This window comes from Branchiostoma floridae, chromosome 4 (genome assembly GCF_000003815.2).
Source record: "Branchiostoma floridae strain S238N-H82 chromosome 4, Bfl_VNyyK, whole genome shotgun sequence".
Taxonomy (NCBI): Eukaryota; Metazoa; Chordata; class Leptocardii; order Amphioxiformes; family Branchiostomatidae; genus Branchiostoma; species Branchiostoma floridae.
In genome coordinates this window covers 4,105,627-4,123,167 of record NC_049982.1, presented here as the reverse complement: position 1 = coordinate 4,123,167, position 17,541 = coordinate 4,105,627, and the positions used below count along the sequence as shown (strand labels likewise).

Below are 17,541 nucleotides of genomic sequence, written 5' to 3'. Positions count from 1 at the left end.
CTTTGCGACACTAGATCTTTTTGGACATGACAGATGTTGGTCTGTAATTTGTTGACTACCTTCTTGATGTGGCTCTCTAGTGACTTCTGTGCTGCTTCAACTTTAGTGGACAGTTCTTTAAGCATGTTGGTTTGAGACTCTTCCCTCTCCCGTTCTTTTGTAAGCAGCTCATCCCGTAGCGCGTTAAGATTATGAGTCATGTCGACAAACTGTTTCTGTAAATCGCCAAAAGCAGCATCGCTGATTCTCTGGGATTTCTCAACCGCAGTCAACCGCGCTAAGTTTGGCATATCTACGGCTTTTGTTGTAAGCTCACTTTGTTCGCCATTCTTAGTATCAGAGACCTGTTTGGCGCGTTTTTCAATCCTACCCGGCCCTTGATCTTCCGCATCTCTACTTACGGGCACTTCTATGTTCCCGCTATGTTTTGCGCTTGCATCAAACACAATCTGTATCTCTTCTTCCATAACTTCACTTACGGGTGCTTGCAGATCTTGTAGGTTTCGAGGATTGGCGCACTTGGGTAAAGTTGGTGTTTCATGGACACTGCTATTAAAGACTTGCTTTGGTGTAGTCGATTCTAGCGTTACCGTAGGAAAGTTGTCTATGGCGTCCCTGACGCGTAGGACGCCATCTTTGATTGTTGACCTTGTCTGCATATCTACTTGGGCGTTTATGTTGACTAAGAGTTCAGGATACAAAATGTTCATCCACCACTTGGTGCATTGCCCTTGTACCATCAATCCGTGTTTCTTGTGATAGAAATGTACAGAGAGAAGACCTTTACCTGACTTCCTTGTGGCTGTGGTGGTCTGGACCGTCATACATGTAATGCCAGGTGTGCTTTTCCAGGTGACAGTTGTCTCCTTGGTCCTTTCAAACGTTTCGTTGAAAGCGTCCTTGTGGGCTGTGATCCATTTGTCCAGCTGTTTGGACCGCAGTTTAACCCCACAGAAACGGGATTTATCTTGGTCTTCGTAATCGAAGGCAAGAGACTCGTCCGCGGGAAGTTGGTTCAGGTTGACATTCCAGAACTTCGTACCCGGGGTCTTGCGTTTCGGCGTCTTGGCGTGGGTTTTGGCGTGGTCCTCGGCGTGGTCACCCATTTTACAATTAAAGTTCTCCTAACAGTCTTCAAAATCTCCAAATCATATACAGAATATGCGATGTATATATAGAATTAGTATAAAGTTCCGATAACTCACTTCCTGTAGCGTTAACACCTTCAATATAGAATCAAAACCGGAGACCTCGTGTTGCGTGACCGTACTCGTCCGCCATCTTGGAATGATCATCAATACATTAATACATGCACAACATTACATGCACAACATTACATACAAAACATAATATGTACATTGCAAACGATACAACTGACACCCCGACCAATCGAATGGGGACATCCCTCGGGAATGTGCACACTCCTCTAGAAAAGGGGACACTTCTCGACTTTCAAGGGGACGCTCCTCTTGGAAAGGGGATGTGCCTCCCTTTATTAGGGGACGCTCCTCCGGAAATGGTATGTTTACCGGGCATAGGGGACGTCCCTCCAACACCCCCGCCGGCCCGTGGAATCGGCCGCTAACCCGACAAATCCCTTTCTAGTTCATCTAAATCACAACATCCAAAACTTTAACCCGCCAGTGGTCTCGACAAACGTCACACCTCGCAAGGTAGTGATAGTTTTTGATTCAAAATTGAGGCATGTTGGAAATAAAGCCGCCCGTGCGGCATAACATCTGATTTTCTTCAGCGTTTTAATGGCGGCGTATCGCACGCCCGGCAAGCACAACATCGAGTTTTAGCCTAAATATCCGCGTGCTTGTCGAGTTTTAAGGCCTCCCTCTCTAACACACGTACATAGGAGAAGTTTCTAACACGATGTAAGATGTAGTTATTCGGGATTTTTTGTACAACGCGGCTCCATGGCCCGATACCGTATCCGTGTGCTTGTCGAGACAGGCTTCCCTCCCCACACACGTACGGGCGCCGGGTGTCTGTCACGGTTAGCCGTAGTTACGGAGCGTTTCTAGTACACGCAGCCTTTTTTACTAACATCGTGTTAGAAACTTCTCCAATGTACGTGTGTTAGAGAGGGAGGCCTTAAAACTCGACAAGCACGCGGATATTTAGGCTAAAACTCGATGTTGTGCTTGCCGGACGTGCGATACGCCGCCATTAAAACACTGAAGAAAATCAGATGTTATGCCGCGCGGGCGGCTTTATTTCCAACATGCCTCAATTTTGAATCAAAAACTATCACTACCTTGCGAGGTGTGACGTTTGTCGAGATCACTGGCGGGGTTAAAGTTTTGGATGTTGTGATTTAGATGAACTAGAAAGGGATTTGTCTGGTTACCGGCCAATTCCACGGGCCGGCGGGGGTGTTGGAGGGACGTCCCCTATGCCCGGTAAACATACCATTTCCGGAGGAGCGTCCCCTAATAAAGGGAGGCACATCCCCTTTCCAAGAGGAGCGTCCCCTTGAAAGTCGAGAAGTGTTCCCTTTTCTAGAGGAGTGTGCACATTCGCGAGGGACGTCCCCATTCGATTAGTCGGGGTGAACTGAGAGAAAAACAAGTAGATGAAGTTTGGTCTGTATGTTGGAGAAGTGGTCACACTATGGACAGAATTCTTATACACTGTATCTATTACTCAATGTCAACAGAAAAAAATAATCTAAAGGACCACCAAAAAGTAGTCACATTGGCCACATAGCCTTTATGGAAAAGTTTGAAGTGGTCACTTGCACAGTAATGTTTGACTGTACTCAGATTTTGAGGTAACACGACAGTTTCCATACCTGCGATGTTGAAGGGGGCAGCGGACAGGTGCTGCGGCTGGCAGACCCCCTGCGGAGCCAGGTACAGGTGTTCTACTCCGTCACAAGGTCGCAGGAAGGACACAGCGCCCTGGGGAGGACACACAGACAGGCGTTAGATCAGAATTTTTGCATGGACCTGATTTCACAGTTTGAATGGAACAGAAGTTTTCACAATGTTTCAAGTTAACGGCTAAACAATTCAGCAGCACAGCATTTTCCTGAAAAAGAATCTCTCACCTGAAAAAGAATCTATGTCTATCAAAAATTGTATGTAAGGCACCTTGAATTTGGGAAAAAGGCATGAAAGGAGTGGGATTTTAAGTGTCTAGATTGAAGCTTTGTAAACCTAATAATATGTTTGTGGTGCTTCCATTAATACTACCTCAACAGCTATACTATGATTATGCATTTCTATACAAATCAAAAAGCTACTATGGAGTCAACATTAATATGATGCCAAACTGGACGATCCACAGTAAAACATTGGAATTGTCTCTACCTTTTCCAGCAGACAGACCATAGCATTGTCCTCTGTTTTTACTTGTAGTTCTTACAGTCTACACTCAGCATGTCTGAGTATAACTATATGAAGACATTTATCCCACCTTTTTCAGTATTACGTAGACAGACCATAGCAGTGTCCTCATCACTATAGATGCCCAGGGGCTTTGCTGCCACCTGGTGGTACTGTGTGCAGCACATGTAGAACTTGTTCATACAGTCTACACTCTACACCACGCTCTAAAGTAAGATCCTACCTTTTGCAGCAGACAGACCATAGCAGTGTCCTCATCACTATAGATGCCCAGTGGCCTTGCTGCTACTTGGTGGTACTGTGTGCAGCACATGTAGAACTTGTTCCTACAGTCTACAGTCTACACCACACTCTAAAGTAAGACCCTACCTTTTTCAGCAGACAGACCATAGACAGACAGAACTTGTTCCTACAGTCTACAGTCTACAGTAACAAAGGCATTTATCCTACCTTTTTCAGTAGACAGACCATAGCGGTGTCCTCATCACTATAGATACCCAGTGGCCTTGCCGCTACCTGGTGGTACTGTGTGCAGCACATGTAGAACTTGTTCATACAGTCTACACTTTACACTACGCTCTAAAGTAAGACCCTACCTTTTTCAGTAGACAGACCATAGCAGTTTCCTCATCACTGTAGATACCCAGTGGCCTTGCTGCCACCTGGTGGTACTGTGTGCAGCACATGTAGAACTTGTTCATACAGTAAGACATTTATCCTACCTTTTTCAGTAGACAGACCATAGCAGTGTCCTCATCACTGTAGATGCCCAGTGGCCTTGCTGCTACTTGGTGGTACTGTGTGCAGCACATGTAGAACTTGTTCATACAGTCTACAGTCTACACCTAAAGTAAGATCCTACCTTTTTCAGTAGACAGACCATAGCAGTGTCCTCATCACTATAGATGCCCAGTGGCCTGCCTGCTACTTGGTGGTACTGTGTGCAGCACATGTAGAACTTGTTCCAGCTCTGCAGCTGCACCTGGTAATACTCCTCCTGCTGTACCTCGTACTCTGTCACTGCGTTCTGGATCTGAACACGGCAAACACGTAGAGCATTATTGCACGACAACTGTAAAAGATACAATGTGTGGCAACTCGTACATACAATACATACAGAACAGTTTAACCACATATGTTGCTAGTACCTAAAAATCTAAGAAACACATGACAAGATGTTTGCTAAGTCTGATAAAACTGATCCGTTTTGCTAAAGATTTCTTCAAATGTGGGACCTGTCTTTAATTTGCCTTTGTAAAAACACGTATCAGCACATTTGCCATGTTCCATATTAATGAGTGTGTGAGTGTGTTTTGAACAACATATAGAAGTTTTTGCATGAATAAAATCTTTTTACTGGGAGTAGAGTGATCAGCATATCAAGAGGGAAATTTTCTACCAAGGAAGGCAAATCTCTGCCTTGGATAATATACGTTACCACACAAAAAGCAGCAATATTTTTTTCTCAATTTAACTACAAATGACGTTTAAAATTCCTGACCTCTGTCTCCACCACCAGTGACACCTGCTCTTTTAGCACTGCAGCCGAGAGGTCTGCTATCGCATCCACTGACCGCCGGTAGATCTACAGCAACATCATACACATGTATCAAACAAACAAACAAACAAACAAACAAACAAACAAACACTGCAGCCGACAGGTCGGCTATCGCATCCACTGAGCGTCGGTAGATCTGCAGCAACATCATACACATGTAACAAACAAACAAGCAAACAAACAAACAAACACTCCAGCCGACAGGTCGGCTATCGCATCCACTGAGCGCCGGTAGATCTACTGAGCAACATCAAACCAATGACTGTATCTGTACATGTATCTATATAGCCGGTATAACTGCTCTTCGGCACAACACACCATCTTTGCAGGTCTCCTATCACATCCACTGAGCAATGGTAGATTTACAGCAACATCATAAAATGTCATGAGGTGATCTACTCTACTTTATCATAATTATGTATTTTCATATATGATTTGCCTTCTGAAGACCTAATTCCACTGCTGTCTGCTTCTACATCTCACTGTGTTTGACATTTGTTATCCTCTTACAAAAAAATACAAACTTAGTTATGTGGACTGAAAGACAAGGGAAAAGGTATGACTTGTACAGCCCTCTGACATTGCAAGCCATCTTTTGGAAAGAAATCTAAAATTAAAAGAGATGAAAAGAAACAATTGTCTTAACCAAAGTACATTGTATGATGTGTGCTATGGCTAATACGAGTTACTCACATGTAAAGCCTTGGCGATGGTCTGCAAAGAGAACCTCCCTGGGTAGAAAATGTGTTCCAGATAGGCTTCCTTGAAAAACAACAGGAGTCTGTTTGAAGTATTTTACAAGAATAAAGGACGATAATTGTCATTTAAGTGTTTCATTGTTGTTTTTTTTTAAAGTAGTCTTCTTGGTTGTCCATGGTAGTCAGTGAACACTTTTACATGCATTCTTTTAGCGTGTGATCACTTACATGTAATTGTGTCTCTTACTGGTAAGGTTGAAAATCCGATCAAAGTTTTAAAAGACAAATAAATGCTGCAAATACTCACGCTCGGGTCCTGATAGTTTGGCACGGTCACCTCGTGGCTGACCGCCGGCTCAAGGATGACCTGGCTCCAGCCCTGCTGACCAGCCTGACCACTGGATGGGAAAATATGGACGGTCAACCGACATTGAAATTTTTGTTCACACAACCAGTAAAGTGTCCCCTGCTTACATTCTGTTGCCTATCAAACATCAAACATTTTGTATGTACCCGACGTAGGTGGCGCTTTTGCAGCGAGAACACATAATCCCAATTACATGTAATGTATGTTTTACTGACATTCTATTTGTTCTTTTGTTGTGAACCCAAAAATCCTTCTTTGCATGTAAATATTAAACTAATTTACCGTTACGTGCACAAGGCTGGGTACCATCTGGATAGAATGATGGCTTCGACATTCCTACACATTGGTCAGGGCTCGAAATACTCTAAAAGGAATTTCTAGCTACGCTGTATAGACAACAGCACAGTGACACATTGTTTGGGGTGATAACATGCCGCAAAGTTTACTGAAAACATGTTGTTATATTGTGGGTCTGTTTCCACACAACAGGAGAAAACTGAAAACAAATACTTCACTGACCTTTCAATACTGCAGTACCTGACGACCGTCTCATCGTAACTGTTGGTCCACACAGTCCACAGGGTGGAGGGGTCCAGGTGCAGGCCGATCAGCTTCTCCTGCAGAAAATACAGATATAGGTGTAAACTCAGGTAGGTAAGGGTAAAGTTAACTGTTGGTCCACACAGTCCACAGGGTGGAGGGGTCCAGGTGCAGACCGATCAGCTTCTCCTGCAGAAAATACAGATATATGTGTAAACTCAGGTAGGTAAGGGTAAAGTTAACTGTTGGTCCACACAGTCCACAGGGTGGAGGGGTCCAGGTGCAGACCGATCAGCTTCTCCTGCAGAAAATACAGATATATGTGTAAACTCAGGTAGGTAAGGGTAAAGTTAACTGTTGGTCCACACAGTCCATAGGGTGGAGGGGTCCAGGTGCAGGCCGATCAGCTTCTCCTGCAGAAAATACAGATATATGTGTAAACTCAGGTAGGTAAGGGTAAAGTTAACTGTTGGTCCACACAGTCCACAGGGTGGAGGGGTCCAGGTGCAGGCCGATCAGCTTCTCCTGCAGAAAATACAGATATATGTGTAAACTCAGGTAGGTAAGGGTAAAGTTAACTGTTGGTCCACACAGTCCACAGGGTGGAGGGGTCCAGGTGCAGGTTCTCCTGCAGAAAATACACAGGTATATGTGTAAACTCAGTTAGGTAAGGGTAAGTGAGTTGCTATCCACTATGCCTAGGGCATGATATTGGGAAGCAGAGCCCACACCTTTCCTCCCACTACCTTTTACCTCTACAATCGGAGTCGAGTACCCATTTTTACGCCTGGATGGAGTGAGGAAAGTCATGTAAAAAAAAAAAAATGTCTCCAATAAAGGTGGTATGGTGTGAAGACTAGTAGCCAACTGCTGCTAACCTGTCTCAGGGACCCAGACAGCAGTACAGTAATAAATAAAAGCCGCTTAATTTCACGGCCTATTTGCCAGTGAATTTGGTGCAATTATCCGGATACTGCAATAATGCGAAGCTATCTAGGTGGACCGCACCTGTTTGGGATTTTGGGATTCCGTGCAGTTAACAGAAGTGTGCGTTAATCCGTTGTGCAGTTAACTGGTTTCTACTGACTATTATCAATTACTAGGTACTACCGCTCAAAAACATCCAAGAAGACATTCCCCCTCACCTGAGGTGCACACAGCGTGGCCATGTGTAGGAAATGATAGCGCCCGTCCTCCAACACTGGCTGTACAACCACAAACTGGACAGAAATAAAAAAGTTTGTTTCATTAACTTATACACTTAACACACAAGACAGGAACATTTCAACAAGATTTGTATGAAGTGACAACTTTTTTTCTTGTAGCAGCATTCATATTATTTAGCTTCATCTGGTCATGCCTACATGTAGTTTTGCATAATGCACTATGCCATCCACATTTGGTATTGGTACAAAGCTATACATCTGGCCAGAGCAATTTCACAACCTACATGTGCCTTTAAAGTTTGTTAACCTACTGATATACTGTAAATGCATCTAGGTTCACGGGGATTTAATTTCACTGTACCAGGAAAAAGGACCGTTCGCGGTGGTTTTGAGTTTGCGGTAGCACCATGCACTGTAGTCTGTTACTGTCATGTAAAAAATGTTTGCAGTAGTTTTAAGTTTGCTGTCGAAAACCACGAATGCAAACATAAAACCACCGCAAAAATTTCTGCATTTAGAGTAAGTGGTTGTGCTACAGCCTTACCATTGACCTGTCAGCGAAGGAAAGGAAGGTCACCAGGTACAGGCTGTGGGTCTGACTGTCGTATGCCTTCCTGATCATGTGGCTCTGGCCTGGAAATAACAAAAAGATATTCAAAAATTCAATGACTGTCACTCCTTCTGGATTATGTGGCTCTGGCCTGGAAATAACAATCATGACATGTACATGAAATTCTTTACTAAAACTAGTAAAAGTATACACTTACAAACTTGGATCATCTGAATAAAGATCTACAGTAACTTCACCAATAACGATACATTATTGTGTCTTGAACCATTTGTTTAGACGGTAGACCTGTAATGGCAAAATAAATAATTATTCAAGACTACAGGTCATGTCATGATTGACTGAACGACAACAAAAATATTTATTGAATGCTACAATAAATCCTGTCCTTTGTACATGTCATACATCTTGCTTCATAAATTATTGAGGAGAACATGGCACTTGAAGACAATTAAATTTTTTTTCTGTGCGTGCGTGCGGGATTGTTTCATTCTGGCTGTATTGCTCATCCGGCATACAAGATACTGGAAAGGGTTGCAGTCTTAAGAACAGGAAGTCAAGCAAAGGTCCACTGTTCATTGTGCTTGTCAGAAAGAGCTAGGGGAATTTCCCTGGTATAATGAACCTGTTTTCTCTGTCACAACCAGTGGAAGACTAGCTTTTCAGTGAGCTAAAACTGGATCACTTTCCTTTTTTTCTATACCCAGTACCTGGAGCAGTCTGCTGGTCGATCTTATCAGCCACGAAGTCCAGCAGGTCAGTTTCTGCTACACACTCCTGGTCCTGTATGTGGACAACATAGGAAATAACTTATCTCCAGAGTGTTAGCCTTACAATCAGAAAGTAGGGCCAGTGGGTTCCAACCTTGGACAGGTTATACCAAAGACTTAAAAGATGGCACAGCAGACTTTTTTAGATTCACTTATTATGACAAAGGGTATGCCAATTGCACACACAACTACCAGTGGATTAGCCAGGGCTTGAATCACCGGTACCATGTGGAAGCGTACATGTACACTTTGACTACACTTGCCCCGGTCCAACTCCAAGTATTTTTTTGGGCTATTACCATCACTAAAATATCCAATAAAGATCCAGTACAACAATGTATATCCTGAGCTTATCACTGCACTTTACTTCCTGACATGAGAATGACCTACAGCAGGTCTTTTTTGCAAACAGTTTGAATTCTTGCAGACTTACATTGGTGGACCACATCCTGAGCTTGTGGTCCCGACACACGGCAAACACGAAATTGTCATGGCCCAGCGAGTCCTGACGGTGCACGCAGAGGTCAAGGGTCGCATCCGAGCTCTCCTGGCCTCCTCTACAAAAACAACACATTTGCAGAAAGTTTCTCCCAATTGCAGCTAACATCTAGCTGGCAACTTGCTAAGTTGCAGGGTAAAGAAAAAAAAGGATTCTGAGGCTGATTAGAGAAGTACCACCATCAGTAACAGTCATAGTCCTGGATTAGACCATGTGGTGGAGGGTTTGAAGTCCAGCTTTTGTCACTTACCCGCCATGTTTGCAACTTAAAAGTGCTACATAAAATCCTTGGGATGAAATGTTAAGCTGTGGTCATTGTTCATTGTAATTGTCGAAAATGAGCTAAGAGAAATTCCCTGGTACAATGAAACTTACACACTCAATATCGGATTTATCGTATATAGTCTGAGATCACTTTCACACTTTCACTTTCCCATACCAAATTGAAGCTTAAGTTTATTTCAACTTGCAACATAGTAGGTAACAGAAAAGCCCTGTACTGTATAGCAACATCCCCAGCAGGGCTCGAAATACAACCTCTATATACATGCAGGTTATCAGTGCAGGTAAAATTGGAGCTGTGCAGGTATTCCTGGTGTCTACCTGCACCTAACCTGCACTGGTGGTCCATGTACTGGGTATACTGTATATGTATATATCTGTATCTATGATGTAGGTTTATTGTGGAATTTGACTACCTACATACTGAGATTACTGACTGTTACCACCTATGAAGTATTAAAGAAATAATGACATTGGTTTCTGAACAGATTTTTGTACAATCAATACTTCTAAATTCAGGTAGTGGTGCAGGTAAAATTTGTCTGGTGCAGGTAATTTTCAATGTTACCTGCATCAGTTTAAAAAGGCTTCTCAAGCCAATAGTTTTTTTAATGATTGTGTATCTATCATTATCTGTTTGTATATACACATGTATGTTTGTGTATATATTTGCATTTGTTTATGTATGTTTCATTGTTTCATATGAACCCTGGTAGACTAGCCCTAAATAGGGCTAAAGGGTATCGGAATAAAAGAATAAAGGAATCAGTGCAGGTCAGGGCTCTAGCCAGCGTCAGTTTTTCCGTCAATTGATGGAAATTTGCTGCGTGTGACGGAAAAATTTTAAAAGCAATCCGTCAACCTTACGGACAAAAATCCTTGGTGGAAGCTACAGGCGGCTTGGGGACACCGTCCACCGCCGTAAAAGCCACATACTGTTATTATTGTTGACGAAGTGTGTCGGCGCCCTTTAGCATACGATAAAGAGTGTTTTCGCGATTTTCGCGACAATGGGAATTGGCTGACTGAAAAAAATTTCGAGCTGGCTAGAGCCCTGGTGCAGGTATGCAGAAAAAAGTATTTCAGGCCCTGAATAGCCAACCCACCTGATAACGGAGGGAACCCAGCCCGTCCACAGCCGCTGCATCATGGACGCCTGCCTCAGCTCATGCTCCGTCACGATACCTGCTCAACAACATAGAGTTATCAACTCTTAGGAGAATGTATGTCTAAAGGGAACAGGCCACTAGTAGAGCGATAAATCTCTCTTGAGTACATGTACTTGATCAGACAGAACAGTACTCAGTACAAAAGACAAGCCTTGTAGGGACCTGGAAGAGAACTGTCTCAGCTCATGCTCCGTCACAATACCTGCTGAACAACATGGAGTTATCAACTTTTAGGAGAATGTATAAACTAGAATGTCTAAAGGGAACAGGCCACTAGCAGAGTGATAAATCTTGTACTTGTACTGCAAGTGTATCATTATATTTGTTCCTTATGCACTTGCATTTTGTCATAATCTGCAAAAGGGGACTGCAGTCAAGGTCAAACATCATCAAGCATAACTTTTCCATTATCTGTAATCTAAAAAAATCAATAACTGTAGCTTCTTTTCCCACATGAATGGTTTCAAAGCTAGATGAATGAGAACAGTTTGCTATGTTCCAGTGTTCACACCACAAGTTTTTCACAGCATAGGGGCATCTTAGTGCAGTAAAGCCACATGGTCAGTGATGCAGGGTCTGGGAAAATGCATCACCTAAAAATTCTTTAAAAATCACCAGAAACAATATTTCCTGCATTTCGAGAGCCAAATTTAGGGAAATAAATCCAAAGCTTTTTTTTACCTTTGTCACAAAACAGCAGAAAAATCACCTTTGCTGGTTGAAACATGGCATAGGGGCCCAAATCACAGTATAGGGGCCCAAATCACAGTATAGGGGCTAAAATCACAGCATAGGGTATCCGAATCACAGCATAGGGGCCCCCTATGCTGAAAAGGCCTGGCGAGAACACTGTTGTTTTACTCACCCTGAATGCCATACTGAGGGAGTTTGACCAATAAGATGCTGCCTCCAATGGTTGCCATGGCGAAGAGAGCTTCTCCCTCATTGGTCAGCCATGTGGCGCCCAGGTGAGGGTAGTTGGATGGTGATTGGTTGAGAAGGTGGAAGTTGGCCTCATTGCGGAGCTCAGCCAATGAGAGATCGGCAAACACAGAGGGGATTCCGTAGTCTCCTCCGTAGTCCTTTGGGATGAAAAAATTAATAAAATCTTAATTTTTAATTCAATACACCTTTTTCATGCGATATGATAGATTAAAACTGAGGCCAATGTGGCGAACAAAAGACAGTCCATCATGATTAGCAGTTCAAGCAATAATAGCATGGCAACTAGGAAATCGACCAATAAGAGAATGGCTGTAAGTCCTTCAACTATTTGCATTATTCTGTAATTTCATTTGCATCTCTGAAGGGACTATGGGATCAGTCTACGCTCTAATTTGTTACATCTTTCAGTGCATAACATTAGTAATATCTATCATTTCATCTTATATTTGGGAAAATCAGTGTGCATGGTTTGGGGAGCTGATTTTAGAAATAAGTTTTGCCTGTCTGACTCATCGACCTTGATTACGATCTATCATGGCCGCCACATAAGAAAGGTGTATACCAACAAGAAGTAAATTTACTTTAAAAAAAGGATGTTTCACCATACCTTCAGTCTTACCAGGAAGGCTATATCATGAGTTGTGCATGTACATGATATCATAAAATCAAGTCAGTGTGGCCTTGTGGCATATATGAAGCTACTAGTACCTGTGTCTGAGAGGATTTGTAAATATTGCCCCTCAAATGCTGTGGAAGACGAGAGTCATTTTTTATGATGATCCAAAATACACGCTTACTTTCTAACTATTCCTGACAATGAGAAATCAATCCTACTATCAAAATCAAAGAACCCACACATTATAAAAGAAGTGGGTAAATTTGTCTTCCACTGCCTAAAGAGAAGAAGTCAAACCCAACATAATGTACACTTCAGTAGCACAGCAAAGTCATAGAATGTAGTTCCTAGCACCTTTGTATTTTCCTTATTTTACATGTTGTTTGTACCTGCAATTAGCCCTCGGGCCAGAATTTGCAATATAAACATATTATTATATAAACTTTAAAGTACCATCCTGGCGATCCTGCTGGGGTGTGGCAGGACGATCCTGTGCACGCTGCCGACCGTGGCGAACAGCACCACCACGTGCGCGTGGGTCTCGTGGATACCGACACACGGCACCACCGCCGAGTCCGGGAATCTGATCCGCACCGCGTTCCCGTCCAGGTTAGCGTTACCGGACAGCTCCACAAGCTCCAGGGTGTCCCCATAGCTCCTCCTAAAATAGAACATTATAGACCAATTTTGATATATGTGGACCTCACCAAGAAACGTCCAGCTCAGCCTTACCAGAATAGCTACATTCTCTGTCCCCATAGCTCCTTCTGAAATATAACATTATCTACATCATCATCATCGGTTGACGTGATCAAACATGTTCGCACATGTTTACACACGACGGGGTTATACCGCCCCTTACGGGGTGACATACCCTTTCGTATGGCTAATTACAAGACGGGGATGCGTCAGGTCTCCCGTCCGGGTGAATGATGTAATTCATCATGTGGCTGATACGAGACAGAGGTTTGCCAGGCCTCCATCCGGGTGATTTGAAGTGAATCACCAACTCCCGACAGATGGATTTGCACCAAAGCACACTGCACGTGTGGGGGTTCTTTAACGTGCCCAGGGTGTTGCTCTCCCCATACACGGGACCTCCATTTAACGTCCTATCCGAGGGACGACTCTTTTTTTTTTTTTCACTTGAGTAAAGTGAGGAAAGCCGTGTAAAGTGCCTTTCCAAAGGGCACAAGACCGGCAACACGGCAGGCGGATTCGAACCGGCGACCTCTCGGTCACGGGCCGAATACACTACCACTGTGCTATGCAGCCCCACTTGATTATCTACAACATTATCATATGTGGATTGCACTTAGAAACTTCCAGGTTAGCATTACCAGACAGCTCCACTCTGTCCCAATAGCACCTCCCAAAATATAACATTATAGACCAACATTATTATATTCGGACCACAATCAGAAACTTCCAGACAGCTTTGCTCTCTGACAGCTCTTCCTAAAATATAACATTATATGTGGACCTCACTAACATGTACATATGTATATCATACATGTTGTAATTAATTGTCACTGACATGTAAATCCAGTTCGTATCAAATTTAAGACTATAGGTTTAGGAACTGCTAAGTTGTTCCTTTGGTGGCGACAGCAGTTCAACAAGAGTGATGGATGTCACTCAAAACATTATCAAAAGAGTATGGATCCATCTCAATTTGACTGTAACAAGATCAAATCTTACACTAGTTAACAGTCTTGTCTTACATGGCTTGTACTTGCATGTACTGTACATATATACAAAACTTGAGTTTACACCTTGAGGCAGTTTCCAGATTATGGATAGCTTACACACAATGTAAATTGTACACTTTATACTAACTAGTAGTAGGAACTGGGAGATGAACGGAACTGACCAGTAGATGAGCCTGTTACAGGCCGCGCCCGCACCGACCCTAGCTCCGTCCCTGTAGCTGAACCCACCGCCTCGCTCCGGGAGCTTTATATCCTGGCTCCCACCTCCACCTGTAAACAATAACAACAACAACAACAAAGGTTGGTTACTTAACTATGACACAAACAATTTTTTTTTCACCTTCGAGACATTTCCGAGGACCACCTGCTTGGATAGGACGTTAAATGGAGGTCCCGTGTATGGGGAGAGTCACACCCCACACACGTTAAAGAATCCCCACACGTGCGATGGTGCGGTGTGTGATGGTGCAAATCCTTCCGTCTAGAATATTGGTGATTCTCTACACATCACCTAGCCTGGTTACCAAACCCCAGCCCGATCTCAAGTATCTATCGTGCTTGGGTCTGGCCTGATGGGATAGGAACTCTTCTCAATTTTGCACCTTATAGTGGGCAAGAAACACCACCAATAGAACAGCAGCAGGATCAGCAGGAGGTCATTACACCCCTGCCATGATTGGTTAAAGACCCCCAACTGTATTTTTTGAATCCATAACAGTGGCCACTTAGTACCTGATTCGCTACTGTGATAGCCTGTTGACCAACTGTGGTGTGTTGTAGCTGGCTACCTGTGGTGTGAGTGGTCATAAATCTTAGGTTCTCCGCCCTCTGATCAAGGGCCTTCGAGAACATTTCTACAGCCATGTTCCCAGACCCCAACACAAAAGATATTTTTGAGGTTGGGGTATGTTATCCAGGCTACACATCACCCGAACTCCAGGAAGACTAGTCACTAATGGAGATCTGTATCAAACCAAACCAAACCAAACCTGCTACCTTTCTGGGGGAATTTTTCACTGGTTCCACTTCTGTATAATTTGCTACTTAGCAATAGCTGGCCTTTCTTTCATCACTCCATATCGTATATGGTGTTCTCTTATCTCTGTGTCTGTTGCGAAGATGGTTGAAACAGCTATATTTCTGTACTGTGAGTTAGATCATTTTACTCAAATATTTTCAAAACAAATTAACGTTAACGGGAGGGGGCCATACTTCGACACCCGTTCTAAGTGGATGCGCATGGCTTTTGTCAATGTACATTTTACAGTGAACTCATCAAAAACAAGTTAAGATCTTGTATGCATCCATATAACTGTTATTGAAGCTGTACAGATATATATTTCATTTAACGGTAGCGTTCCGCACTGTACTTTGACAGCGCACGAAACTTACGGCAGGTTTTCGGCTTGCGTCCTAGCAGAACGTTCCAACACAAAAAAGGGGTCCAAACTCCGACATAGTAACAACCAGACCATCGCCGTGCATTTTTAAACAACTTATGCAAATAGAACAGCACTAAAAGTCTGCATTATAATTTTTTGTACCCAATATGGGTCATATTTTGTATCACGCGTCTTATTCAAATACGGTGTGTTAAAACGTTTACCTCTCACGGTGAGACCAACTTGCCGCAAAACGGCAGCACATTGTTTACGTAGACTGTGATGGCATTTTCGCTTTTCGGCTTCCTTGATTGCCTTTTCATCCTGTCTTTTGGCAGCAGCAATGGCTACAGGATTTTTTAGTCCGTAGGGATCGATTTTTCTTGAATGTTTGTCGCTCTACGGACGGATTGACCGAGTTCAACGTGTTGAGCATCGCTCGCCCGCCTCCGTGCGTGATAGTAAAATGGCGGGCCCCGACTGGGTGAACATTGTGGCATCATTTTAGCTCTGTTTATCCAACCCAGTTAAAGGCAGAACAGAACACAGGTATTATTTTTCGGAAGGCTAATAAACATCATTTCTATGTGTGGTGGTATTTTTTCACATGTCGTATTTTGCGAAGAATAATTCAAGAGTTTCCCGGGCCATGGTCTCGATACGTTCGCTCGTCAACTTGCACGGAAGGCGTCAAACTTGTGCAAGTTTTTCAATCGTTATCTGTGGGGCTTGCTAACTTCGACACATACCCCGTCTTTGTAGTAATTTACAACAAGGTTTAGTCTACAGCTAGTGCACTTCTCATGTGCAGGCATCTATGCATTTCTCCGCAACAATGATTTTTAAAACCTGTCGAAATTTGGACCCCTGTCGAAGTATGGCCCCCTCCCGTTATGATAAGTTCAAATTTTGCTGTGGAGAATTTTCAAGTAATGAAAGAAGATGTGTTAACGGGAAGTACATAACCAAAGGAAATTCTAGTTGACTTTCAAGTAAATATGATCCTCTTTTATGTCATTAAACTCACAAAAATCTTTAAAATTATATCGTAAGTTTTATGAGGGTGGGGAGGGGGGCAAAACGTGTCCATCTAAGCCGCTAGCCGAGATGTAGACGTTGATTTTACATGTCAAGCACGACGCAAATGTTCCCGTCGTAAGATTTATGAATGTCAGTACGTTCCCTATTCTATCCCATGTACCCAAGCTGAGGGTGAGCTCCTTCCATCGCTGCTGGTCGCCCAAGTTCAGCGGAACCTCACAGAAACTCAGCGCCCGTCCCGCCATGTTCCCGCGAACAGCACCACGGGAAGGTAGCTTGACTAAAATCGCGCCCCTAGCGGCCGGCCTTAAGGTGCACTCTCAGTCTCACTGCACTAGGTGTACGCTTGCTGCATTTGGCCGTTCAAAAAAACGAATGAATGAATGAATGAATGAACTTTATTGCACGACATTTGAAGTAAATGTGGAGGGTGGGTTGAGGAGGTCGGATTTTACTGAGGAAGGGGGGGGGGGAGGGTATTTTGTTTGAACGGGGGGAGGTCAAGATAAGTCTGGATATGGGATTTTCTACAAAAAGTCAGGAAAATCTGGATTTTGGATACTAGTTCTACTCCTCCTTTAGTTACAGTACTGTATTATGAAGGGGGTAACTAAGGTTATTCAGATGAAATAAAAGGGGTATAGAGGCACTTGGAACTAGGATGACATAAGGGGCGATCAGATCACTCGGTTGAAATTAGAGGGGTCGAGGCACTCGGATAAAATTCAAATGGGGGTGAGGCACTCTGATGAAATCCAACGGGAGTTGAAGCAATTGCAAAATCCAACCTCTTCAACCACCCCCACCCGCCATCCACATTTATTTCGTTCACTGCGGCACTGCTCTGATGCGCCTGTTTTCTCTTGCAC

At 43.4% G+C, this 17,541-nt stretch overlaps 1 protein-coding gene across 1 annotated transcript in view; it reads right to left on the bottom strand.

Moving 5' to 3' along the window:
* Positions 1–16,988, bottom strand: part of LOC118413035 (nuclear pore complex protein Nup160-like) — a 39,164-nt gene extending 22,176 nt beyond the window's left edge. The window contains exons 1-15 of the mRNA XM_035816174.1: positions 16,833–16,988; positions 14,411–14,519; positions 12,991–13,198; positions 11,842–12,058; positions 10,914–10,992; positions 9,460–9,583; positions 8,967–9,039; positions 8,233–8,321; positions 7,668–7,742; positions 6,502–6,599; positions 5,923–6,013; positions 5,611–5,679; positions 4,861–4,944; positions 4,222–4,392; positions 2,804–2,912 (exon numbers count right to left, since the gene is read on the bottom strand). Coding sequence (XP_035672067.1) covers positions 2,804–2,912; positions 4,222–4,392; positions 4,861–4,944; positions 5,611–5,679; positions 5,923–6,013; positions 6,502–6,599; positions 7,668–7,742; positions 8,233–8,321; positions 8,967–9,039; positions 9,460–9,583; positions 10,914–10,992; positions 11,842–12,058; positions 12,991–13,198; positions 14,411–14,519; positions 16,833–16,917 — 1,681 coding nt within the window. The 5' untranslated portion in view covers positions 16,918–16,988. The remainder of the gene's footprint in view (positions 1–2,803; positions 2,913–4,221; positions 4,393–4,860; positions 4,945–5,610; positions 5,680–5,922; positions 6,014–6,501; positions 6,600–7,667; positions 7,743–8,232; positions 8,322–8,966; positions 9,040–9,459; positions 9,584–10,913; positions 10,993–11,841; positions 12,059–12,990; positions 13,199–14,410; positions 14,520–16,832) is intronic.
* Positions 16,989–17,541: the final 553 nt, after the last annotated feature.